The sequence below is a fragment of the Curcuma longa genome, chromosome 11 (assembly GCF_044706935.1).
Source record: "Curcuma longa cultivar G26 ecotype Majalengka, Jawa Barat chromosome 11, ITB_CL_G26_1.1, whole genome shotgun sequence".
In the NCBI taxonomy this organism is placed as follows: domain Eukaryota; kingdom Viridiplantae; phylum Streptophyta; class Magnoliopsida; order Zingiberales; family Zingiberaceae; genus Curcuma; species Curcuma longa.
The window spans coordinates 10,592,123-10,617,406 of NC_133871.1; the positions used below are offsets into that span (position 1 = coordinate 10,592,123).

The following is a 25,284-nucleotide window of genomic DNA, read 5'->3' on the forward strand; positions in this document are numbered from 1 at the left end:
CAAATGGCCGGCCAGTGGAATAAAGGAGACCACAGCATTGGAGACTTGCAGCCTGCTCATATGCATTTCAGATTATTCTTTTTCCTGGGAAATTTGTGGTCTACAATGAGCAGTCTCGATCATCTTGAAGCTAAACGATCACATTACCACTGGAAAGTGCAATCCCTAAAACTTGTAAGATCTTTAATCAATTACTGTGAAGTGAGCTCTCATTATTAATAAAATAGTAAGCTGCTGAGGTTGAGCAACACAGTACAGGCTAAAATTAATCAAGCTGTTGCCGCCGCCGCAGCAGCGGCGGCGGAGGCGGCGACATCAGGAGCAGCCTCCGGAACAGGTTCAGGAGCTGCCTCCGCCTCCGGAACAGGCTCAGGAGCTGCCTCCGCCTCCGGAGCCGGGGCTGGTTCTTTGGCTTCCTCCTCCCAGAAGGAAGTCTTCTTGCCTGATTTCGATACGGTTTGGAAAACAGTTTCAGGCGTTACATCGCCTTTGACTGTCACCTTCTGTTCTTGCAGATCCACGTCGAACGACTCCACTCCTGAAATAAAATAAGCAAAAAAGGGGGAAGAATTAAAACAGTGATCAATAATCTTCATCCATAAGGAAATCAATACCTTCCATTTTGGTAAGAACTCTCTTAACCGCCCCGACGCATCCTTGACATGACATAGCAACCCTCAGAACGACGGTCTGCATGCGATGAGAAGCAACGACGTATTTTATACGAGATAAATTAATAATTGAACATTGAAGGAAATCGGCATGGATCTCAGAGATGGCATACCTCAGCCATGAGAGCAGAGCAGAGCAGAGTCGCTTGAAAAGGAAGGACGAGATCGCTGTGTGTATTTATAGAAGAAGAGACGACGGAGGAAGATGAATCAGATGATGCGTGTGGAGTGAGTACAAAGCGTGGTTTAGGGTAGATGGCTAAGATTTGGGTGGAGTACAAACAACAGTACAAAGTTGGGTGGTGGTGGTGGTGGTGGTGGTGGTGCAACAACCATCTTTTTGGGCATTAGATAACAAAGCTAAAATGCTTTTGAAAATTAAAGAAAAAGCAAACCACTTTGCAGAAGATATATATTCTTGTTCTCCATGTCTCACGCAATTACAATCCTTTGGCCACCAGAAATCATGGTTAATTCATGGTGATGGATGGGAGGATATAATTAGAGTAGTCGAAGCTAGTGCACTATGGAGCCTTTTCGTTATCGTTATCTCGTTCAAACAGTCAGTACCTCATCTTCCGATGATTCGAATGGCATGCCAAGTTGCATTGGGGGGCTTTCTTTTTTTCATTTCTTGTGTATTCGCTACAAAATAAATCATAATTAGTCATCGAAATTTTAATTGCTAATCTGACCTAGCGATCGTTTAACGATCAAATTATTCGTCGTAATAATTTTGATAGTCAATCAATTTTAGTGAGGAAATTTGATTTCCATTGTTAATTAATGACGAAAATTTATTTTTGTCATATTGTTAGTGACGAAAATTAAATTATCATTGCTAATTTAATGACAGAAATAAAATAGTCCTTCGTTAATTTAGGATTAAATTTTGACAGTAACTTCTATTTAAATACTGTTTACATTCAAATTAAGATACAATATTATAAATCATTCATTACACATTCAACATTTACAAACTATTATCGTTGATAAACAATTCACTATACATTCACATACAATTCAAAAAAAATTCACAAACAGGATACAAAAACATCCACGAACAATTCACAAACCATACATCCACGATGCATTCACAAATAATTCCATTGTACATAGTTCAAAAACATCATTCATTATATTTATCATTCATTTAAAGCATCGTGCATTGTTTGTAAAACAATTCCATCAAAAGAATACATCACATCCTACTCCAAATCAACACATACAAATCTAACATATCCCAACTCAAAGCCTAGTACATTCATCGTCATATCATTCAATCATGCAGCAAGTACGATCCAATAGTTATTAAAAAAATAAGTGTAAAACTACTCATATATGAAAAAATATTGCTCGTATATGAATATAAAGTTAAAATGGAAATACACAAGCGCAAAACTACTAATTAATTAAAAAAATACACAAATTGATAAATATAAATTTCACATATTTTAAAAAATACATAATAAAATATACCTTTATCTATATTATTCTTTAAAAAGATGTAATATATACAATTAAAAAATGTATATAACATTAAAATTAACATAACTAATTTGTATGTTTTATGAGTGATAAACAAAAAAAATTACATTAAAATGTTACTTATTATTAACATAGTAACCAAAGTAGACTCTTATGTTACGAAGAGGTCTTGATACAAAATCTATTATTCTTCCATTTTGCACATTAATATTATACGGTTCTTCACCTTAAAAAGTAGTTAATATAATTATCGATCGCTAATAATATAATTGAAGAAAATAATTTAGTCTCTAACTTACATAGATTTCAAATCAAAATATAAAATGCATCTCTAATTTTTTTCTCTACCTTACTTGCACCTATTAATGAATTTTGTAATTATAGTTGTTGTTCGTATAAGCTGTCAAAGAAGGTAATTTTAAGACATATGGTATAGTAAACAAATATAAGGGGATGAAGGTTTGAATATAGAAGTTAACTCACTTTATATAGAGTTTGACCTCATCACAGTTGAGCAGTATATATATTCTTGCTGCATGGTATTCTTTTAGATTTAACCATTTATAAACAGATGCATTCATTGACTTATTAGAAAATTTGAAAATAGAAAGCATCTCTGGATCAATCAGTTGAGTCTCATCAGAATTTTGAGGGGACTTGCAATGTCTGATTTTCATATTATCAATAAAATAATAATAATATGACTAAGATGTTTCTTTAACTTAAGCATTATATTACATATTAACTCATCTAACTCTTGCTTTGTTACTATCATTATTCTTTAATCTTTTCAAAAATTATTTAAATGGATACATCCATTTATACTATACAAGACCAGTTAGGCATGCCTCATAATGTAAATGAACTCGTAGATGTTCCATTAAATCAAAAAAATTATGTGAGAATATACGCTCAAATTTGTATAGTATAAGAGGAATGTATGTTTCTAGTCAGAGTATATCAACCATCATAATAACCCTTGATGTCAAATATTTGAAAAGCATACTTTGTAAGTACTTGTCAAATATTATTAGGAAATAGATCATGAAAAGCTACAGAAATATATCTTTGCATGAATATGTGATAGACATGATTCTTCATTCTAAACATTTTAAATTGTTCATATTCACATATTGAGCCATATTCAAGGCATAATCATCAGGGAATTTGATTTCTTTTAACCAACTATATAAAATTTGTTTACCTTCAATATATAACAAACCTTTAATTTATTGATTATTTCATTCTGATGTAACTTAAGTCTACTAACTAATACTTTTAATTTCTCATGTGATTTTACTGTGTGTTTTAGATCACACTAAGCTATACCAGAGTGTGTATGTAACTAATTAGTAAAGCTTAATCAAATTATGCTAAAACACTTTCCTGTTTGAGAATGGTTCGATCTTACTCAGCTGACACGATGACGATTTAATTCTCGAATCTATCATATGAAAATATTATATGCAAATTTTTAATATGAAAAATTGACCCTATCAAAGAACTCATGTTGAATCCCTATTGTAGAATTAGAATTTTCTTCAAAATCTTAGCTCAATCAACGATTAGTCTACTCAAAAAGTGATCTTGTTAGCTCTTGAGATTATGGTGCAACGGTAAAGTGCTTCCGTAATTAACTACACATTCATAACTGGGAAGATAACTTTGGAACGATGATTGTCAAGTGATGTGCAATTTGCGCTTTTCGATTCATCTTAGTAATCGATGAAAAATTTTCATAGAGTCGAATATAGATCACCTCTAATATTAATCAATTCGAAGGGTTGAATACCTAAATTATCAAAAAAATAATAATTTTACTAATATAAGGCACAACTACAGCCACGGGAAAGAGTGAATAGACACAAACTTAAAATACAAAAATGATTAATTTTGCTTTTGCAAATGTTATTTTCATTTCCATTGCCACTTGATACGACCAATCAATCGGATACAAACAAGCATCCTCAAACAACTAATGTTAATTCCTTCATATTTATGAAAATTTTAATTTTAAGATGTTATCTCCTCTTCTTCTCTATCAAGACAAGTTTTTCTATTTCCTTCAGTAAAAGATAGAATCCGTCACCTTAGTGATCCCACACGATCAATTATCACTACAAGGGAAGGTATTATCTTGACTTCATCGAGATTTGACCCTCACCCACTTCAGTAAATCTGTCCTATAATAATCAATTTAACCATGTCCCGAGAGTAACAAATCATTCTATCAATTCAATATCCTCCTCCGGATCCCCTCTCAATGACCAACCTCCATGATGGATAGAGGTAGTAAGGAAAAATGAAAGTAAGTTTCCTTTTTGGTCACCAAATATCTACCCTCTAGGACTGAAGGGAACGAATAAAATGAAATGGAAAACCTTTTCATGCACAGTAAACTATATGTCTATATATATATATATTATCAAATTACACACTCCAACTAAACCACATTTTAAATAACTCCACAGCTGATTTGACCAATTAGCAAACGGCTGCTGCCCTGTGGCCGTGGCCCCCACGAATCTTCCTTTCCCTATTAAATTTACTTTCCACCGAAATAAATTTAAAAAAAAAAAGAAAGCATTAAAAAATAATTTATTATTTTCATATCACAATTATATATATATATATTAATTATCATTTGATATTTCTTTTCGCTAACTTCCTTTCCCTATTAAATTTCCAGAAATCACGATCCAGCCTGGCGGCTTCCTGTTTCCAATCCCAGCCTCAGAAACCGACTCCACCACCACCGCCACCCTTTCCCTTCCCCTTTCCCTTTCCCTTTCCCCTGTATCTTCTAAACCTCATCGCCTTTCTTAAATCAGTTCGCCTGCGTGCTTCTCGCAATTCCATCTGCTTTCCCCTTCTTCTTCTTCTTCTTCTTCTTCAAGGTACTTTGGTTGTTTCGAGCCCAAATCGACGGGTTAATCGATCTTAAAGCAGAATATTTGATTCCGTGGTCGATTTGTTTTGTTGTTGTTGACGTCGATTTGTCTTCGTGCGTATAGATCGAACGATCCGGAAGGGAATAGGCCGGAGGATGGCGGAGGAGCAGCGACTGCAGGAGAGCCACCGCCTCTGCGCCAACAACTGCGGCTTCTTTGGCAGCCCCGCGACGATGGACCTCTGCTCCAAGTGCTACCGCGATCGCTGCCTCAAGGAGGAGCAGCAGACGCAGGTTCCCGCCGCCGGTAAGAACTGCCTCCCCTTCCCCGTCTCCTTGTCGCTGTCCCCCATCGGCGCGGCCGAGGTGACCGGTGCCTCCGCCGCGGCCGGGACCGCCTCCCCGGCCGCTTTGTTCTTTTTGGCGGACGCGGCGGAGGATGCGGAGGCTGCTGCGGAAGAGAAGAAGGCGAAGGCGGTGGCGCCGGGGTCGCCGAACCGCTGCGCGAGTTGCCGGAAGCGGGTGGGGCTGACGGGATTCCAGTGCCGGTGCGGCGATACCTTTTGCGGCGCGCACCGGCTGGCGGAGCAGCACGGCTGCGACTTCGATTTCAAGACGGCCGGCCGTGAGGCCATCGCCCGCGCCAACCCCGTCGTCAAGGCCGACAAACTTCGAAAGATCTAAAATGGTTTCCACTGCCCCTGCCTGCCGATCAACGTCTCCGATGTCGCCGTCGTTGGTTTCCTTTCTCCGGTGGTTGTGTTCTATGATTCCTTCTTTTTTTTTCTTATTGTTTTAGTGGGAGGCGAGCATGAATTGATGATCAGATCTGGTAAAGTATTATTATTATTATTATTAGATTTTTAAATTATCGACATCAAATTATTAAATTAAATAATAGCCGTAAAGTTAATGCAAATAATGATAATAATTGCGGCGGCAAATGGATGCCCTCATGATAGTAAATGTTGCTGCAAGTGGTCGTCCTCGTGTTTGTCGCCTTTTCCCAACTTGGAGGGGTGGTCTCGAGCTGACGAGCTCGAGTTAAGAAATTTAACCGAAGATGCAATCAGTAAGGGACGATCGATCAGACCGATGAATTACCGAGAAGACTGAAATCATGTATATAATTTAAGAGGTAGGAAATTGCTATGCTGCGCGACTTCTGGTCCACGACGCGTCCGCGACACCCCCGACCCACTGCCGCTGCCGCTGCCCTCACCGCGCTGTCTGGCCATTGTCAGCCGCCCCTCGGGCGCAATCGACGTGTCACTCGTCGGCGCTTTGGCCGGCGTCAGATTCCGGTCAGATAGTGGTCGGAATCTAACGAATTTGGCCGGAAACAGTTGCTCCCTACTACGTGGCCACTATGGACGGCGATCAACGTCAGTCTTTCGTCGGTCGGTCTCTGACCACGATTTGGATGAAATTCGACCCGATCACCGTCCATAGTGGCCTCGCCGTTTTCGACCGCAATTTGGTCGGAAATGGCGCTACCACTGTGGACCCTGTTTCTGATCGAATTCCGTCAAATTCCAATCACTATCCGATCGGAATCCGACACCGGCCGGAGCACCGGCGAGCGGCGCATCGATCGCGCCCGAGGCAGCGGCCGGCAATGGCCGGACGGTGCGATGACAACGGCGACAGTAGCGGTAGGTCGCAGGTATCACGCACGAGTCGCGGATTCCTCGTCATGAAGTGTAGCATTTTGTATATGTAAAATATTTTATATAATTGTAAAAAATATATTTAAAAATAATATATAAATTTTCTAGCAGAGAAGAAAACACCTCAAGGACAACCATAGTCCATGCCTGAGTATCCATGTCCAGTTTTATTTGACAAGTTTTGGTGCTTAATCAATCCAATTATCGTTAACAAATAAATCAAAGATAATTTAAACGGTATCAAAGAATTTTGGGGGGAAATGCTCAGGCACCTTCACTCTCAATCGCAATATGTTTTCTTGAGCCTAATGCTGTGTTTTCTCAACTTGTTAGTAACACAAACACCCATTCATTTAGTCGTTGATCCAATGCGGCGTTTGGACCACTCTTCTAACCTTTTCCTGTGTTGAGCATTCATCCTGATCAAAGGACGCTTCTGGCTTATCATCTTCTCGGCATCTTTCCAGTTCTCAGCCACTCCTAACTCAACGAGGAGTGCGCACATAACACAAACACTCCTGCCATGGCCTGTTGTCCAGCAACCGTAAGCAAGAATGAAGTGGTCAAATAACACAAACAAAACAAAATTGCAACATTTATGGAAGTGATCAACACAAGAATTCACATGGGAAAACTAAGTATTCAAATTCAGGCATTGCAATGGATGAGAGTAGTTGCATCACTAGTTTTCATCAATGGATTAAAAATTTCGTGTTACCAGCCTCAACCTCTGATGCTGACTATAAAAGTGATTACCACTACTAATATATTTTCTTCTTCTTTATTTCCATTCCTCAATGAAAATAAGCTAGAGAAGTACTATTTGTATTTTCCCTTAGTTTTCCATCCTCTAGGGTGTGTAAGAGAAGCTTAGAACCAAAGAAGCATTAACTACACATATTGCCTGCTTTACTTGACAAGAACTCAACATTGCAAAGTAATTAAATGAAAAGGGATGCAGTAACTAACCATTTGCACAATGAATGTAAACTGGTTTACTTTCAGACCTCTTTTGGCAAGCCCAATGGACAGCATGTTCTATTTGTGTAGGATCGGGGGATCTGGAGTCCCATAAAGGGATGCAAAGATAAGATTCTGCAGGAACAAAGTAGCTTCTCGGTAATTCACATGTGCAATCGATCACCGCAGGGTCACCGGGAGGCAAACGACTCAATGAAGTAGGCCACCCTCCAAGATATAGTCCCTCAGAAATTTCATCATACAATGACTCTCTTCTCTTTGTTCTCTTGAAAACAACATATGCTCGAACCGTCAATAGATATGGGGCAAAAAGAAATTTTGACCAAAGAGGGAAGCTCCCATGAGAGCTCTTTCCCAGGATCAATGGCAAATTTATAGCTGGATGAGATGCAATGGAGACTATGTACCCAACCAAAGCACCCAGTAGAAGGGGTGCTGCGGTGTAAGTTCTGCCGGATTTCTTGAGGTAAATAGAAGCCGAGAAGAGAATTGTTGACACACATCCCATAACCTTTGATATCCCCATTTTCTTTGCCGAGCAACAAACTATTGTATTTTTACCTAACCAAAAATGAGGCTGTGATTAAGGAAAAACAGTGTCATAGAATTAGGAAAGAGACCTTTTTACTGGTAAAAATAACAGGAAAATGAAATAATGAAACCAGTTTATCACAGAAAATTCCCACAGGATAAGTTTCCTAAGGAATTTCGATACATTACAGCAAAGTAGAGATGCACAAAATGTTCCAAGAGAAACAAAGATGCACATGTATACATGACATAAACAATCATAAGATCCAAAAAAATGCTGGAGTTTTTAAAACTAAAAGAGTCTCAAAAAAAGATTTTTCATAACAGAAAGAAAGAAGAAAAGGAGAGCTCTTGAAGCACATGAAAAATTTACATTGATAATCTCAAATTGAGAGAGTTCTTTGTTCTCTCTGGACGAATTCTATTTCTCTTTATAAGATATTTATCCTTTTGCTTCATCAATTTTGTCCCAATCTTCTAAGTGATTTAAAGGTTCCAATTTAGTATAAAGCCTAATTCAGTGTTCACCTTTTCCAAACCGGCGTATGGTGTGATTTTGATTGTCCAGGTACTCTGAAGGCCCAAATAAAAGTAGGATTGATGAAGCCGAAGAGACATAGTCTAACTAATAGGTGTAAACAGATCAAAGTGGATTGTGTAAACTTCACTCAAATTCGATTGAATTCGCACAATGTAGGCCTCATCTCTCCATCCAATGTCAGTCTTCTTTCTCCCTGTAAATGAAGCTCCAACCACCAAATTTATGCAGCCCAATTGACAAACTCTGGTAACCTTATTTCCAAGTCGAGTGAACAATGACTCTTCCTCAGCAGTGAAAGTCGTAGAAGGGAGGGATAATGATTTCATAGCACCACAGGTCACACCGAAACATAGTTGCACATCATTAGTAGGGGGAAATTAACCCTAAGAAACATGACTACTCGCAATTGCTACAAGTAATTATCACTTCAACCCTCCAGGAACTAATTTTCAACAATGGTTGATACTACCAAATGTAAAGATATAGTTATCAGACAATGCTGAAACCTAAAAGCAGTTCCATTCATAGTGAAATCTATTTATCAACCAAAGGCGTTTGATCAAACAACAGAATGCACCCAATGTCATAAACCAAGCTGCCCACATCACCCAAAAAGGTAAAAAAAGAAGGAATTTTCTTACTTCCAGACTCCAGAGTACCTGAAAAGGCAGTTCGACCTCGAACAGGGAGGAGATAAGATAAAAAAGAGGATCCCAATCACGCCGACGATTGAAATGGGGACAAAGCGAGCGATTGAAAAGTTGAATAGGAGAAAGAAGAGGAAGAAGAAGAGGTGAAGAAGTTGCGGAGGCTCTTTGCAAGTGCCTACAGGTGCGGATCGTCGTCCCAGGAGAGGTCCAGGCGAGCGCACCTCTTGCGCCCTTGACCAGAAACGATAGACGCCCAAGTGGCTGCTCCACAGACACGATTCAACTTATTAAAATTATCGAAAATAAATAAATTGTATTTAATACGTGTTAATATTTTATTGGCTGCCCGGGAACAGGCAACATACGGCGAAATGACTGATCCCAGTTTGTCCACGTGTGTGTCTGGTCACCGCAAGTCCCCCGGTAAACGCACCGGCGTCACTTTCTCTCACCACATACACCAGCCACCCGGTTGCGTACCCGTTTGGATTGCTTGCTCCTCAAGCAACTTTTCCCCACCCACCCCCACCATGCTCTCTATCTCGGCCACAGCCGCCGCCCCCCTCGCCGTTCTCGCTGCGCACCGCCTCCCGCACATCCCCGCAAAGCTCTTCGCGTTCGCTCCTAAGTCCAAGCCCTTGCCCTTCGCGTCCTCCTCGCTCTCGCGACTCCGCCCCATGAGCTGGCTCGGCAAGCTAGGGTTCGGCCTCGGCGGCCAGAGCGCGGCGACGGATGCGGTGTCGTCGATCGCGCAAGGGCCTGACGACGACGTGCCGGCTCCTGGGCAGGAGTTCGCGCAGTTCGGCGCCGGATGCTTCTGGGGCGTCGAGCTCGCCTTCCAGCGCGTGCCTGGTGTTACGAAAACCGAAGTTGGGTACTCCCAGGGGAACATCCACGAGCCCACCTACGAGGACGTGTGCACAGGGAGGACCAACCACTCCGAGGTTGTCCGCGTGCAGTACGATCCGCGCCAGTGCAGCTACGATGATCTGCTCGATGCTTTCTGGGCTCGTCACGACCCCACAACTCTTAATCGCCAGGTGAGATATCTGAGCCTGTAGACATTTGATAAATTGATGCTTTCTCTTGTTACAGAATTCTTCTTTTCTTGATTGGATTGAGATAATTGTCCTATGGTAAAAGCCTTTCCTTGATCTTGCTGGATATTTCCGAGCTCTTGTGTGATTTTGTCAAGCTATTAGGAAACTTTGCTTTCCAGGACATGAATGCTAAACTTAATTATAACTTCCATAAATGGCAAAAACTTGTCAAAATGACTTGTTATGTTATCATAACTTGATATTAGTCTTGTTTCTTTATAAACTGATTATTTGCGTAGTGAGTTCAAACGTCCACGTATTGATTGTGCATTGTTAGATGCTCTACAAGGACTCTGTTTTTGGATTTCAAATGTTGATGTCAAATCATGAAAATGTTGTGGAATCGATAATATTGTTGTTGAACTTAAAATAGTTCAGTTAAAAAGTTCCATACTTGTTGTAGCTCTAAAAATGGACTAGTGGCCAGGTTTTTCTGTATTCGAATGGAAGCTCACTATGTAACTTCACTGGTGCATATCATTTGAAGAAAAAAAATAACAAGACAATTTGATGTACTCGTCACTGTATGAATTTCATGGCCATACGGAAATGAAAAATCTTTTGGACCAGTTTGTTCAGCGCTCACCCCCTGTTATGTAAACTGTAGAAATTTTTTATCATTTAATTCCATCCATATGCAAAACCATTTTGCTCCATCTCATTCTTCCTTCCTTTGGGTTGGTTCATTCATGATGTGTCAATTATCTTTCTTGTTGGTATGATTTTCATGCTATCTTGTATAAGGTAATTTTGAGTGCTTCCATTTCTCAAATAGCTGACAAGAAGTGATGCATACAAACACAATATGTATAACTAGTATTCTGATATGCTTCATGGTGGCATCCACTACTGTGAATTTCATTTCTTTCTTTTTTTATTGATCATCTAACTGATGGATGGTGTAAATCAAGATGTGGGTTAAGATTGGTATTGGCTGAGTGAGGTGTATATTCTTCCCCATCCAATATATTCTTGTTGACAGTCTACAGAACTTGTCCCATTTTGCAGTAAGACTTTTTGCTTTCAACCTTAAAACAAATGGCTTGTTATTGGTGAAGTAAGCATGTTGGACTTCGTTTTTCCATCTTTTTCTGCTGATTCATACCTATGTTGGTGAAGTAAGCATGTCAAGGTGCAAATTAAGGTTTTGTTTGTTATTGGTTGAGTGATTTATTTTTGTAGGACTCTTCCCTTGTTATTCAGTAAGAAATATTAGGTGTAGGGAAGAGTCATACCATAGTCTGACATAAAACTTCTCTTTTAGCCTAAGAGATGTATAATGATCACTCAAGACTTAAGAACTTCTCCATTTTAACTAACATCTTTAAATCATAGATCAAGATATATAGCTCTTACAGGAGTTTCTTATCATCTATTTTGAATATCCTCTCTATTATTAAAATTACATTTCATTAATTCAGTGTTGATTTTACTCAACTTAAACCTACAATTTTCTGTAATTTTCTCTACAATTCAAGTATAGAATTTAGTCTATTTGCATTATTACTAAAACTTAGGGTTGAGTTGTAACAGTTTCTTCACTTTGCTATTTGTCTTGTAGGAATACAATTAAATGCATGTTAATGATGTATTCCTATCTTGTGCTCAGCTGTGTCTTATCGATGTATATAATTTTGGATTGATTCAATATAACAAGTCAATCTCTTTACTTGGTTTTTGTCAACCAATGCAAGAAAATTTAAGCATTTGGTTCTAGATAACATGGTTCTGTGCAACCACAATATCATTCACATTGTTGAAATTATATGTTCATGGCTCTCATAATTGCATTCAGGGAAATGATGTCGGGACACAATATCGCTCTGGAATATATTTCTACACACCAGAACAGGAAAAGGCTGCTCGAGAATCCATGGAGAAGCAACAAAAAACCTTGAACAGGAAGATCGTAACTGAAATCCTTCCTGCAAAGAAATTCTATAGGGCTGATGAGTATCATCAACAATACCTTGAGAAAGGTGGGCGATTTGGTTTTCGGCAATCTGCTGCTAAGGGTTGTAATGACCCTATTCGCTGCTATGGATGAAATGGGCGATAGAGGCACCACCTTCGTCTGCATTTGATTGTACATTTCATATCGATGGTCCGTTGGAGTTAAAGAGTATGGTATATCAGTGTGCCATGGATTAAATTAGTAGTCGTCATGTATCTAATCCAAACTCTGAATCACTTAACTTAAATCATGCATAAAGATGGCTAAAACTTATCGGATAGGATCCTTGCTATTTTCTACCATTTGAAGTAAAACTGCTGAGTAGCTATAGCGTTGGGGCTGGAATACAGCCATGTAGTTGTGGTTTCTTTGGAGCTTGTGTTTCTATATAATAACGTCAAGAGTTTAGAAAATCCTATAAAAGTAGAAATTGCTTTTTCTTTATTTTGTAGTATCTAGATCATGTCTAAATCCAATCATTTCAAATCCGGTCATGTTTATATATAAACTTCGTTTCAGATATATGCATAAATTAATATTATGTTTGTTCTATTTATAATTTATAATGTGGAAGAAATCAAAGACGCCTGCAGGTACAGTGGCTGGGTCATGATTTTCCGGCCTTGGATACCAGCAAACATTTAGTTGCCTGGAACCGATTGGATATTAATATTTTGCTTTGTGTGTCATAAATTTTAATTTCTTATATCGAAAATCTTCCTAGAAAACAAATTATTATGATGTAGATTGAAATATATATATACTGATTAAAAAAATATACATCAATTTGCTTTGGTGGAGCTCCCCCTTGCCCCACTCCAAATAATACTTTTAAAATTATTCAAAAAAAATCTAGACTTTTTGATGGCTCCTATAAATAAATTTGACCTAATTGTGTTGATTGAATCGGGTTTTTTTCTTCTTCTTCTTTAATTCAATTATGTTGTCACATCTCGATGGTGCGGTAGATGCAACGAGTACCCGCCAAAGTCTCCTTACTTAAAACTTATTTCTTTGCTCTGTCCGGAACTGGCCAGTGAGACGTAGCCAAGTGGAATGATAGTGTGGATGAAAAATTTATATTTAATAGTAATTAATTCTAGATGATATTGTAATTGGCTAATAACCGTTTACATTTTCGAAAAGTGTTTAAGATTTTAAAATTAGTATAATTATACTTATGGTGGTGAGTGTATGTATATTATTTTATATAAATTTTAAGCTTGAATATATTTAGCCTTATAAATTTACCAGGCATTTTGACTAAAATTATTATTTAGCATCCAACCTACAGATGACCATTACATGCTTTTATAAAAAAAATTTTAAAAAAAACAACAACAACTTTATGATCATTAGATTCGTGCATCTATCGCACTCAATGGAAGCGCACGCACAAGGAAGAAAACTATTTATAAATTATATAATTCTAAGAAAATGAATCGCACTCAAGAAAAGTAAAATATATTAAAGGATAATTTAGACTGATTCAACAATTACTGAAAGCTTAACGATATATAGCACAATTAATCTGTCTGTGACTTTAATTAAATACATTTTTTGGATTGGAAGTAATCGTGAAAATATTGAGAAAAAAAACCAGCATTAATTCAGAAATGGAGTTTTTTATTTATTATTTTTAAAAATAATAAATCAGAAACCCCATCGAAGGCAACCGAAAGAGAGAGTAGGTGAAGCGTGGAACGAGCAGCACAAAGACGACCGCACAATGAATATGATGCGGTCAACAACTACCGCGCTAGATGGTGCAAGGAGGAACGATGGTCAACTGTCGGTGGTCCACAGGGTCATGTCCATGGGGTAGCTGCCGAGGACGCGGAGGAAGGAGGTGAACTCCTGGACCTCGGCGAGGGCGTTCTGAGCGCGGGGCTCCGCCAGCGACGCCTGGAAGTCCAGGTAGAAGGTGTACTCGAAATGCTTGGCCGTGGCCCTTGTCTCCTCCTCCGGCACCTCCTGCGGCTGCTCCTCCACCCGGATCGGCCGCCGGCGATGCGGCCGGCTCTCGATCTTGGTCAGCCCGATGTCGCGGAATGCAAAGGCCGAGAGCACCTTGAACAGCACGGAGGTACCCTCGTGGTCGTGCGCCGCGAACACGATGCTGGTCTTGAAGGGCCGGTCGGCCCGCGGCACGATCGGCTCCCGCGCCAGCATCACGAACCGCGTCACGTTTCCTTGGTCGTCCTGGATCCCGTTCGCCAAGATCTCCAGCCCGTAGAGTTCGGCCGCCCGCGCCGATGCGATGGCCGCCGTGTCCTTCAGGCCGTTCGCCGCCACGTACTCGGCCGCCCCGGCAGTGTCGTAGAAGGCCTCGCGAGCCACGTTCAGCCCCAGGGTCGTGAGCGTGTGCTCGCACTGCGCCAGCGCCTGCGGGTGGCTGATGACTCGAGTGAGCTGTTCCCGGCGCACGCCGGGGAGCGCCAACAGGCAGTGGTGCACCGGCAGTTGCACTTCGCCCACGATGTGGAGGCGGTGGCGCAGGAGGAGGTCATAGTTGCGGTGGATGCTGCCTCCTAGCGAGTTCTCCACGGGGAGGACGGCGCGGTCGGCCACCCACTGCTCCACGGCCTGGAACGCCGCCTCGAACTGGTCGCAGGGGATGGCATCGCAGTTGGGGTAGGCCTTGGCGGCGGCGGGCTCGCTGTAGGCGCCCGGCAAGCCCTGGTACGCCACGCGCAGCTGAGATCCGTGTTTGGGGCCGAGCGACGGGTCGGCGATGGTGAGTGGCTGTGGGAGGCACAGGGGCACGATGCCCAGCATGGAGCCAGAGGAGGATGCTGTAGATGCCAGAAGATCATGGTCGTCCTCAGCAGCTGGATTCTGCGGCGGCGGTGGCTCTTGATGTTGGTGGGAGGAGGCGTTGCTGGAGAGGATGGAGCAGGCGCTGAGCCAATCGGCACGGCTGGAGACGACGGCGCTGTGGAAGAAAGGCGAGGTGCCTGCAGGCCGGTGAACGCAACGCACCAAGTGGCTCGTCTTCCCGTGGACGGATGATCGTGCCAAGAATGTAGGAGGCGTCAAGATGGCAGCCGCCATTTTAGGGTGAGCTCGAGGGAAGGAGTATTCAGTTCCCCTGGGAAGCTGAGGAAGGGATGAGAAACAGGAGGAGAGTTATATACATGGAGGGGAACGGTAACGGTAGGTGGGATTAGGATTGAAGTTGAGAAGGAAAATGAAAGAGAGTTAGGTGGTTATGGTGGTCAAATCTTGAGTACTCACCAACCTCAAAATCTCTTCTTTTTTTTTTACATGGCATGGCACCTTGTTTTAACCGTGTTAAATTCGATTAATCTATACACAGGCCTTCAGAATATACAATTCATCATGTTTGATCTTCAAATCTTCATCTTCACCTTCAGATTGGAATCCAACATGATTGACCAAGTGTCAAGTCTTATGGACTGATTTCCCAGCCCAATGGACCTCAAAAGCCCAGGTAAAAGAATGCCTACATTTCAGAAGCCTTTTTATCAGGCCGTGGCCCAATTAACTAGCCTCCCTTCAGGAGACCTGAAGCTTGATCTATTTCAATAACTTCTTCGCATTCTTATCTGTATGCATTATTAATTCTATAAAAATGAACTTCATAGATGACATGACGCACATTCTGAACGGTGTTAAGAACCCTGTTGGATTTTAAGGCAACTAGTTGAATCCAATTGACATATAAATAGGCATCTAAAATCAATTTAAATCGACCAAATAGCATGAGCAGAACGTGCTAAGTCAAATCAAACTGTGTATTATTCAAATTTATTAAATAAATAATTAAATCAAATCAAATTAAATTTAAATAATTAAATTGTTAAAATTATTATTTTAATTATCTATATATATGTAGGTATAAATTTGAATTTAATTCAAATTTGATTCGTTTAAATATTATTGAACGTCCAATTTGATTGTTTAAATTTTTTTAAATTATAAATTTATTTATTTATTTATTTATTATATTAATAAAAAAATTTATTAATAATATAATTTCTAAATTTTGTTATGAATACTATGCAATATCCATTCATAATTTTTATTTATAAATATTAATGTATATTTAAACTTGTTCAAATACTTAAATTTATTTATTGAATTTTATATATATTAAATAAATATAAATAAATTCTTACCAAATTTCAAATTTGCAATTCATATATAAGAACTTATCATGTGAAATCAAATCAAAGTACTTTAGAAGAACTTAGGCAATGGTGAGATGATTAATTCTGTCAATGGTAGATTATATATCTAGCATCTGAAGTTTGAAATTCAACTATGATAAATTTATAAAAAAAATTTCTCAAATGAGTAACAAACTCAATAAACTTACTGTTAGGTTGTACCACTTCCTGATTTACTCTTATTATGGATTGATGTACCATGGTCAAGAAAATTAAGATGTGATCCAGGTGGAGGTAACACATCGGATGAGCTGATTGGTTCCATGTCTGATTGACTCCGTGACTAACAACTCCACACCCGACTGACTCTGTGACTGGCTTCACGTCTGATTAGCTCCACATGCGACTCCGTGACTAGCTTCATGTGACTCCACGCCCAACTCTATGACTGGCTTTACATCAGATTGACTCCATGTCCGACTCCGTGATTGGCTTTACATTCGATTGACTCCACGCCTGATTGACTCAGTGACTGGTTCCACACCCGACTAACTCCATGACTAACTTCACGCCCGACTAACTCTACACCCGACTTACTTCGTGCCTAGCTCCATGCCCGACTAACTCCGTGACTAACTCCACGCTCGACTGACTCCGTGACTGGTTCCACGCCCAACTAACTCCATGATTAACTTCATGCCCGACTGACTTTACACCCGACTTACTCCGTGCCTAGCTCCACGCCCGACTGACTTCGTGATTGTCTCCACGCCCGACTCCGTGATTGGCTTCACGTCTGATTGGCTCCATGCCCGACTGACTTTGTGATTGGTTCCACGTCTGACTGACTCCGTGACTGACTTCATGCTCGACTGGCTCTATGATTGACTGACTCTGTGACTGGCTCCACGCTTGACTAACTCTGTGCTTGGCTCCACGTCCGACTGGCTTCGTGTTCGACTAGCTCACGCTCGACCGACTCTATGCCTGGCTTCACGCCCAACTGGCTTCGTGCCCGACTGGCTTCGTGCTTGACTGGCTCCAATCTCAACCAACTCCATGGTCTCCCAAATGGAGGTTGGTTCCCCAATCGGCTCAGTTTCGTCAAATCAACACTCTTGCTCAAGTAGCTCCACTCTGCCAACACTACTTCCTTCACTCATCCCGCCTGACAGCTACCTGAGCGACATATGTAATGGTAGAGTACTTAAAACAATAGGTAATTAATCTAACACATTAATACAGCATGGTCTCCTACAGTACTAAGCATGGGTGATGGGACCTCCTTTACGATGATAAGATATTTTCCTCAGCGTCAATGTGACATCTCCTCCGATAACTCTATAAAAGAACTCCGTTTCTCGCGAGCCCAAGTATACACACGCGCACACTCATCCACACACTTGCTTCATTCCCCGCATTCCCTTTCCCATTCTTCGTCTGCATCTCCAATTGACGACAGATTGACTTGAGCGTCAGAATGGCTGAGTTAAAGCACCCCCTAGCCTCCATCCTAAGCACCTCCTAACTCTCATTCTTCTCTTGTAAGTCTTGCAGGAGTCTCACCTTTTCACAACTACTCGTGCATGGGTTTTGTATATACGATCTCGTCAATACACAAGTCATCAGGTGTCCGATGATTCATCCGTAGACAATCTCAAAGAGAAACAACTCTAATAGTCTAGTCGGTGAAAAAAATTTCAAGAAGTCAAACCATTCACTATCAAGATTAATTGGTCAAAAGGAGTGCCAATTAAAAAAACAAAAACTTTGGGAATTGCCACCAAAAAAAGCCCTATATATATATATATATATATATATATCGATAAAATATTTTTATATGAACGCGAGGAATCTCTTCTCCAATTGTCTTTTGCAGTATGAAATTAAAGTTAATTAAAGGGTAGCTAGATTCGTAATTATACGCAAGTCAGACTTCAACTCCCTGCACATCGATCGATCGATCATATCGTCGCCCCTGGAGACTGCCTACAGCGATACGCCACCAGAAACATATGCACGAAACCTACTCAATAATTATGCTCTTAGTTCTTCTCTCAGGAAATGGATGGCATAACCACTAAATTGACATCGCAACAATATATGAGACTGCGGCTATATGATTCCCCATCCATCTACGTACCTACATCTCATTCTTTATCATTTTCTTCAAAAAAAAAAACACAGAAAGAAAGAAAAAAAACAAAGAAGAAAGAAAGAAGCTAAGAAAGAAGAGCATCCCCGGCCCTCCAACTCTACTTGTCTACTTATCGCATCAGATCCCATTCAGTAACAACAACAAAAACTTGTCGGCATGGAGATTTCTTAATTCAGCTTAATTAATTAATTATGAGGTTGTTAATTAAGGGCGAAGTCGATCGATTGTGCCATTGCTGGTTAGCTGAACTCTGCCATTCAGAATCCTCTTCTTTAATTTGTCTTAATTATTTCTGGTCAATGATTGCTTGCTTAAGATCAACACTTAGAGGAATTAGACTAGCTCACTGCTCATGCACGCAGTAATATTGGAAATTAACTTGATATATATGCAGTTTTAATACATCATAATATATTAATTAATTCAAACTGTGGATTATATTCTTCTTGTTCAGAAAGAAATGCAGCCATTAATTAATTGTTCCCAATTGAGTTGGTGTGGTAAATAAATAAAAATTGTGTTTCTTCATTCTGACTACAGCAACTAGAATTGTATATCTTAATTATATAGTTTATAGCATATGGAATAGTGATTTTTCTTAAGACAGTTTATTAATCTCAATCTAGGAATTTTATATTGTCTTTTACTAGCCACCATCATTATTATATATCAATTTGTATTTGCCCCAGCTGCCCTGGTTAATTATTTAGGGCATGCTATATGGATGTTAATATTATAGCTCGATCAAAGTGATTAATTACCCTTTACGGGAGAGTTAATTAAGTAATAATATAGGTTTTTATAAATAATTAAATTTATGTCAGTTGACTACGAGTTGTCTTACAATTTCTTGCAAAACTTAGTATTTATGAATTCAGTGTAATTGACTAATACTTATCTATATTAAAATGATTTTTTGACTTCTATGGCATTGTCACAATAGATTTAAGAAAAATAAATTGTTAATTTAGATAAGCATGGTGACTAATTTAAACAAACGTTCATTGTAATTAAAGTCACCTACCCATACATAGTGCTCAATGGTTTACCCAAATACTCATAGTTTGAATCTCAATTATGGTAAGCTACAGAGTATTTTCTTCCGGTGGGATAAAAAATCCAACTAAAGGGGTTGAAAAATGCTCAACTTGATTCAAATTAATTAATTTTAGTCACTAATTTAGCTTTTTAATTTCATTTTTGTTCATCTAATTTGTTCTTTCAAACCCAATGGGTAACAATAACTTAACTCCTCGTGTATTGCTAGCATTAATCCTTCAAGCCTTATCCAAGCTTTAGGTATCGATTTATGAAACTAATGCAATATGATTATCTATTTTATTAAGAGAGGACATCTAAAATTGTATAACTTAGAGTACTTTTAGGGTCATCTAATAAGCTCTAGCTATCTCACACTATCCCAAGGGTTGACATCGTGTAAATCATTTCAAAATGACTCGAAACCTTTACTCTTATAATTTAAAGTGATGAACTCACTAGTATCATCCGTCATATGCCAAGAGCATCCACTAGAACTTTAATGACTTTTTTGAGATATTTACTATTTTAAACTAGTTGCTTGCTTAGACATAAAGGACTATTTAACTAAGCATGAGATGATGAGAGATGCACATGTTGTTTCCTTGTTACGTTCACAAACTAGTCTCACCTTAGAGTTTCTAAGTAGGATCAACTCGGTCTCGATCGGTCAAGTACTTTAGCCCGAGATTAGTCGCGGGTGGATCACACCTTAACTTTTTGTTGTCAATGGGCAATAATTAATGAGAAATGCTACGCTGCGCGATGAGGAATCCGTAATTAGTGTGCGACACCTGTCACCCACCGCCGTTGCGCCGTCCGACCACCGCCGACCGCCGCCTCAAGCACGATCGACACGCCACTCGCCGGTGCTCCGTCCGGCGTCGGATTCCAACCGGATAGTGGCTGGAATCCGTCGGAATTCGATCGGAAACAGGGTCGACAGTGGCAGCGCCGTTTCCGGCCACGATTTGGTTGGAAACGGCGCGACCACTGTTGACGGCGATCGGGCCGGATTCCAACTGCGATTCAATCGGAATCTGGCTCGATCGCCGTTGATAGTAGTCGCGCAGTGGGGGTAGCTATTTCCGACCAAATTCGCTAGATTCCGATCACTATCCGATCGGAATCCAGCGCTGGCCGAAGTGCCGGCGAGTGGCGCATCGATCGCGGGCGAGGCGGCGGCTGGCGGTCGGCGGTAGCCGAACGACACGGCAAGGGTGGCGGCAGTGGCGATGGGTCAGAGAGTCGCGCACGGATCGCGCACGGGTTTGTTGCGCAGCATAGCAAACCCGCTAATTAATTATGCCTAAAAGAAGAGTGATGGTGCTAGCTTGTGTGATTTGAAACATGAACCAACGAAGAAGCTAAGAGCCCCAGAGGCAAAGGGCTTTTCATGGCGTTTTGAAAATCATTGGCATTATGGTGGCGCGCTAGCTGGGAGAGCTTGTGGTTGACGGTTGGTGGTCGCGCGGGTTGGGCTGTCGGTGGCGCCTCCCTGTCTCTGTTCCTTGGCTCATTTTAAATTGAAATTACTCTGTCGAGTCGCATGAGCTCTCTCCTCCTTCCTCCTTCCTCCTTCAGCGCGGCATTTTCTTTCTTTGTTTATACAGCGTAGGTTGTCGTATTCCATTAAATTTACTCCTTCCAGTTCCACGGTTTGAGTCTCTGAGACCATGACAACGAAACCACAAATCTACAGTTGGGGTTTCGCTCTTGCATACCCTGTTGTAGTACTTGTAGCTTATTTAAAAGCCACACCGTCGTCGACCCTTCTTTGAGCCCGCCCCGCCCCTGCCTTGACTCTGCTTCCTCTCCTCTTTTCTTTCTTTCCGGTCGGCGGAGCAACTCGCGAGTTTCCTCCTAGTTTTATTTTTGTGTGCGGATCAGTTCGAGTTGTATTGGCGTCCTGAATTGGACTGTGTGTTTGTGCTTCGCTCTGTTTCGTTTGCTCCTGCTCTGTTTTGTTCCTCTGCTTTCTTTGAGCTGTGGTTGGGATAAAGAGAATGGAGAGGCTTTCTTCGACGACGCTGCTCCCCGAGGCGTTCCAGGGGACGAGGGACGACATCACGCAGCAGATGGGGATCGTGTGGGAGCACATCAAGTCGCCGGTGGTGGTGCCGCTGCTGAGGCTCGCCGTCCTCGTCTGCCTCGCCATGTCGCTCATGCTGTTCGTCGAGAAGGTGTACATGGCGGCGGTCATCGTGCTGGTCCGCCTGTTCCGGCGGCGCCCCGAGACGAGCTACAAGTGGGAGCCGATGGGCGAGGACCCCGAGGCCGGCAATGCCGCCTACCCGATGGTGCTCGTCCAAATCCCCATGTACAACGAGAAAGAGGTCCGCGACTTCGAGCTCCTCCACTGTCCAAGACGTGCGTGCGTGCATGACATGAACCAGAAGAATTTTTTTAAATCTGCTTTTTGTTCTGCAGGTGTACCAGCTGTCGATCGGCGCTGCGTGCGGGTTGTCATGGCCGTCGGACCGCATCATAATTCAGGTGCTGGACGACTCGACGGATCCGGCGATCAAGGAGCTGGTGGTGAAGGAGTGCCAGCGGCGGGCGAGCAAAGGGGTGAACATAAAGTACGAGATCAGGGAGAACAGGAACGGGTACAAGGCAGGGGCGCTGAAGGAGGGCATGAAGCACAGCTACGTGAAGCAATGCGACTACGTCGCGATCTTCGACGCCGACTTCCAGCCGGAGCCCGACTTCCTGATGCGCTCCATCCCCTTCCTCCTCCACAACCACAACATCGCCCTCGTCCAAGCCCGCTGGAAATTCGGTATCCACTATTTCCCTCCTTCATTTATTTGATTTGGCATGTCGAACTGGAAGAGCAGAGCGGACAACGATGGGTTGGAAAGCTTGAGTAGGACTCTGCCGCTACTCCTCGATTCAATCAAATGGTGGATCAGTAGGTTGGTGGAAAACGGAGTGTCGGCGTTTCTTGTTCGTCAGACCTTTTTATTCTTTCTGGTGGATGCATCGTTTTGGTTGGATTTACCTACCGTTTGATGCCGCCTCGTCCATTGCTACTCTGTTTGCTCCTCTCATCTGTCTTCTTCGCCAGAATAGGCCTGGCAGGAGATCAAGTGCCGGAACCTTTTTCTCATATTAGCTATCTAAATTCTGCTGTGGGAATCCAATCTTAACCTCCACAGAAACCAACCATGGCGTGTGGGTTTGATTTGAAATGCCAAAGTAGCTGAAAACAACACGAATTCGTTAACACCATGACAGACGTTTTAGTCTCCTGCTGAAAACAATCGTCATCTCTGTTTTTACTGCAGTGAACTCGGATGAATGTTTGATGACGAGGATGCAGGAGATGTCCCTGGATTACCATTTCACCGTGGAGCAGGAAGTGGGCTCCTCCACCTGTGCCTTCTTCGGCTTCAATGGTCAGCCTCCAATTTGAGTTGACAGAACCATTGCCCACGAGCTAGCACTCACTGCGCTTTGCATTCGCAGGGACTGCTGGTGTCTGGAGGATTTCTGCCCTAAACGAAGCGGGAGGATGGAAGGATCGGACCACGGTCGAAGACATGGATTTGGCTGTTCGAGCAAGCCTCAGGGGCTGGAAATTCATATTCCTCGGAGATCTCGAGGCAATCCTTACTCTCATCCTCCATTGCAATATCATTGTTCGATCGGTGCTGATTCATGGTTCTTATTGAACAGGCTAAAAGTGAGCTGCCGAGCACTCTCAAGGCCTACCGCCATCAGCAACACAGATGGTCATGCGGACCAGCAAACTTGTTCAGGAAAATGGCGGTGGAGATCACCATGAACAAGGCCAGTCACGCTCCCTCTAAACTAATTGACTCTGCTAACTTTGAGAAGAGAACTGATCGCTTGTTTTTGGCCGTCTACAGAAAGTGAACCTCTGGACGAAGATTCATGTGATATACAGCTTCTTCTTCGTTCGGAAAATCGTCGCTCACATCGTCACCTTCGTATTCTACTGCGTCGTCATCCCAGCGACGGTGTTGGTTCCTCAAGTGCAAGTGCCAAAGTGGGGTTTAGTCTACGTGCCCTCCATCATCACCATGCTCAACGCTGTTGGGACTCCGAGGTACGTGCCGAGTGAAACTTGAGCTTGAAGACGCTGCAGATGAAATCGGAGGATGACTGACTTGATCATCTATCACGGTGCCACAGGTCTCTTCACTTGCTCGTCTTCTGGATCCTTTTCGAGAACGTCATGTCCTTGCACAGAACGAAGGCGACCTTCATGGGCCTCTTGGAAGTAGGGAGAGTGAATGAGTGGGTGGTCACGGAGAAGCTGGGCGACATCATGAAGACTAAAAATGGTGGCAAAGCAGCGAGGAGATTCAGACTCAGGATTGGCGAAAAGTAAGTGTAATCTGTTGTGCAGTGGGGGAAGAAAATCGCATCTAAAAATTTCTAATCTGTTCTTCATTCAAAAATGAATTCAGGTTGCATCTTTTGGAGCTCTTTACTGGAGCTTACCTCTACTTCTGTGGCTGCTACGATCTGGCCTTTGGGAAGAACCATTACTACCTCTACCTCTTCGCCCAAGGAACTGCCTTCTTCATCGTCGGATTCGGCTACGTCGGCACTTTTGTCCCCCATTACTGAAGCTACTCATTGCGATCGCACAGACAATAAAAGCTTAAGAAGCAATGCAAGCCACTGAAGAAGGCAGACTTGTGTCGGATAGAATTCCTTTGTGTGAATATTCTTTTGAGCATTATGAAACCTTATAGATAGAAATTTTCATTCTTCCAGCAGCAGCTCCGAGTGTTAGTAGAAATCCAAACACCTCTACTGTACATGGATAATCAATCAGTGGAGAAGAAGGCGATTGTTGAATTCAAAGAAGGAATTGATGGCGAACAAAATTCCATTTGTTAGTTTTCAATACAAATATTGTTCCAAAATTCCTTTTTTTTTTCGATGCTGAAGCTGCAAACCAATTAATGTCTGTCAAAACTTTCTGTATTTTGTATTTTCTAATAATGATAGCAATATCTTTCATATTCCTCTTGCCATCGAAGAACAATCCCAAGCAATACTCAACAATGGCCTGCTGAATTTGTTCACATGTCCTGTTCTTCGACTCTGATTTCAGCTAGTTTGATTTTCACGGCACAACAACTGCATTACACGAGTCATCCAATCAATTATTTGTTCACATACCCTCGATTAACTCTTGTGGTGCAATTGTTACACTGGGGAAATTATGCAAAGCAATATGTTGAAAATCAAACCGGAGGTTAAACTATCAAAATCACTGGGTAGTTGGCATGACATGTCAGATGGATTGAACGGGTTGAAAAATAACCCATTATATGTAATTTAGACGAATCTGATTCATGGAACTATTTAGTGGCGAATCTAGACAATGCACGAACAATTAATTATTCATGGAACTATTTAGTGGCGAATCATGACCTCGACATTCTATCATTCCTAATGCTACCAATTTTAAGATTGAAATAATTATCATTCCACA

At 41.5% G+C, this 25,284-nt stretch overlaps 6 protein-coding genes across 9 annotated transcripts; 3 read left to right on the forward strand and 3 right to left on the reverse strand.

Moving 5' to 3' along the window:
* Nucleotides 1-124: 124 nt before the first annotated feature.
* LOC141837929 (copper transport protein ATX1-like) lies at nucleotides 125-922 on the reverse strand. Its single transcript, XM_074725295.1, has 3 exons — nucleotides 785-922; nucleotides 615-690; nucleotides 125-538 (listed from the first exon to the last, which is right to left on the reverse strand). Exons 1-3 carry the CDS (start codon nucleotides 791-793, stop codon nucleotides 270-272), a joined length of 354 nt encoding a protein of 117 aa, XP_074581396.1. The 5' UTR covers nucleotides 794-922; the 3' UTR covers nucleotides 125-269.
* Nucleotides 923-4,849: 3,927 nt separating this feature from the next.
* On the forward strand, nucleotides 4,850-5,924 carry LOC141837931 (zinc finger A20 and AN1 domain-containing stress-associated protein 5-like). Its single transcript, XM_074725296.1, has 2 exons — nucleotides 4,850-5,056; nucleotides 5,174-5,924. Exon 2 carries the CDS (start codon nucleotides 5,206-5,208, stop codon nucleotides 5,731-5,733), a length of 528 nt encoding a protein of 175 aa, XP_074581397.1. The 5' UTR covers nucleotides 4,850-5,056; nucleotides 5,174-5,205; the 3' UTR covers nucleotides 5,734-5,924.
* A 965-nt stretch (nucleotides 5,925-6,889) lies between these two features.
* On the reverse strand, nucleotides 6,890-9,663 carry LOC141837928 (uncharacterized). 3 transcript variants are annotated; one of them, XM_074725293.1, is made up of 4 exons: nucleotides 9,525-9,663; nucleotides 9,432-9,445; nucleotides 7,689-8,277; nucleotides 6,890-7,247 (listed from the first exon to the last, which is right to left on the reverse strand). In XM_074725293.1, the coding sequence occupies exons 3-4, from the start codon at nucleotides 8,224-8,226 to the stop codon at nucleotides 7,069-7,071; spliced, it is 717 nt and encodes a 238-aa protein (XP_074581394.1). In that variant the 5' UTR covers nucleotides 8,227-8,277; nucleotides 9,432-9,445; nucleotides 9,525-9,663; the 3' UTR covers nucleotides 6,890-7,068. The 3 variants fall into 3 exon arrangements, with proteins under 3 accessions (XP_074581394.1, XP_074581393.1, XP_074581395.1); XM_074725292.1 differs by having other exon boundaries at nucleotides 7,689-8,261; nucleotides 9,432-9,663; XM_074725294.1 differs by having other exon boundaries at nucleotides 9,432-9,663.
* Nucleotides 9,664-9,906: 243 nt separating this feature from the next.
* LOC141837927 (peptide methionine sulfoxide reductase A1-like) lies at nucleotides 9,907-12,877 on the forward strand. Its single transcript, XM_074725291.1, has 2 exons — nucleotides 9,907-10,462; nucleotides 12,318-12,877. The coding sequence occupies exons 1-2, from the start codon at nucleotides 9,953-9,955 to the stop codon at nucleotides 12,567-12,569; spliced, it is 762 nt and encodes a 253-aa protein (XP_074581392.1). The 5' UTR covers nucleotides 9,907-9,952; the 3' UTR covers nucleotides 12,570-12,877.
* Nucleotides 12,878-13,977: 1,100 nt separating this feature from the next.
* Nucleotides 13,978-15,718, reverse strand: LOC141837926 (arogenate dehydratase/prephenate dehydratase 6, chloroplastic-like). Its single transcript, XM_074725290.1, has one exon. It carries the CDS (start codon nucleotides 15,528-15,530, stop codon nucleotides 14,262-14,264), a length of 1,269 nt encoding a protein of 422 aa, XP_074581391.1. The 5' UTR covers nucleotides 15,531-15,718; the 3' UTR covers nucleotides 13,978-14,261.
* Nucleotides 15,719-21,590: 5,872 nt separating this feature from the next.
* On the forward strand, nucleotides 21,591-24,677 carry LOC141837925 (glucomannan 4-beta-mannosyltransferase 9-like). Of its 2 annotated transcripts, none has more exons than XM_074725289.1 (8): nucleotides 21,591-22,141; nucleotides 22,236-22,587; nucleotides 23,096-23,206; nucleotides 23,277-23,413; nucleotides 23,487-23,600; nucleotides 23,681-23,880; nucleotides 23,967-24,162; nucleotides 24,241-24,677. In XM_074725289.1, the coding sequence occupies exons 1-8, from the start codon at nucleotides 21,812-21,814 to the stop codon at nucleotides 24,463-24,465; spliced, it is 1,665 nt and encodes a 554-aa protein (XP_074581390.1). In that variant the 5' UTR covers nucleotides 21,591-21,811; the 3' UTR covers nucleotides 24,466-24,677. The 2 variants fall into 2 exon arrangements, with proteins under 2 accessions (XP_074581390.1, XP_074581389.1); XM_074725288.1 differs by having other exon boundaries at nucleotides 23,967-24,161; nucleotides 24,245-24,677.
* Nucleotides 24,678-25,284: the final 607 nt, after the last annotated feature.

Coding starts and splice junctions, on each gene's coding strand:
- LOC141837929 (XM_074725295.1), bottom strand. Junction 539..614: donor AGTTCTTACCAAAATGGAAG/GTATTGATTTCC, acceptor ATTTTATTTCAG/GAGTGGAGTCGTTCGACGTG.
- LOC141837931 (XM_074725296.1), top strand. CDS start 5,206: ATGGCGGAGGAGCAGCGACTGCAGGAGAGCCACCGCCTCTGCGCCAAC.
- LOC141837928 (XM_074725293.1), bottom strand. CDS start 8,226: ATGGGGATATCAAAGGTTATGGGATGTGTGTCAACAATTCTCTTCTCG. Junction 7,248..7,688: donor TTACATTCATTGTGCAAATG/GTTAGTTACTGC, acceptor GCTGGACAACAG/GCCATGGCAGGAGTGTTTGT.
- LOC141837927 (XM_074725291.1), top strand. CDS start 9,953: ATGCTCTCTATCTCGGCCACAGCCGCCGCCCCCCTCGCCGTTCTCGCT. Junction 10,463..12,317: donor CCACAACTCTTAATCGCCAG/GTGAGATATCTG, acceptor AATTGCATTCAG/GGAAATGATGTCGGGACACA.
- LOC141837926 (XM_074725290.1), bottom strand. CDS start 15,530: ATGGCGGCTGCCATCTTGACGCCTCCTACATTCTTGGCACGATCATCC.
- LOC141837925 (XM_074725289.1), top strand. CDS start 21,812: ATGGAGAGGCTTTCTTCGACGACGCTGCTCCCCGAGGCGTTCCAGGGG. Junction 23,414..23,486: donor TATTCCTCGGAGATCTCGAG/GCAATCCTTACT, acceptor CTTATTGAACAG/GCTAAAAGTGAGCTGCCGAG. Junction 23,601..23,680: donor TGGAGATCACCATGAACAAG/GCCAGTCACGCT, acceptor GGCCGTCTACAG/AAAGTGAACCTCTGGACGAA.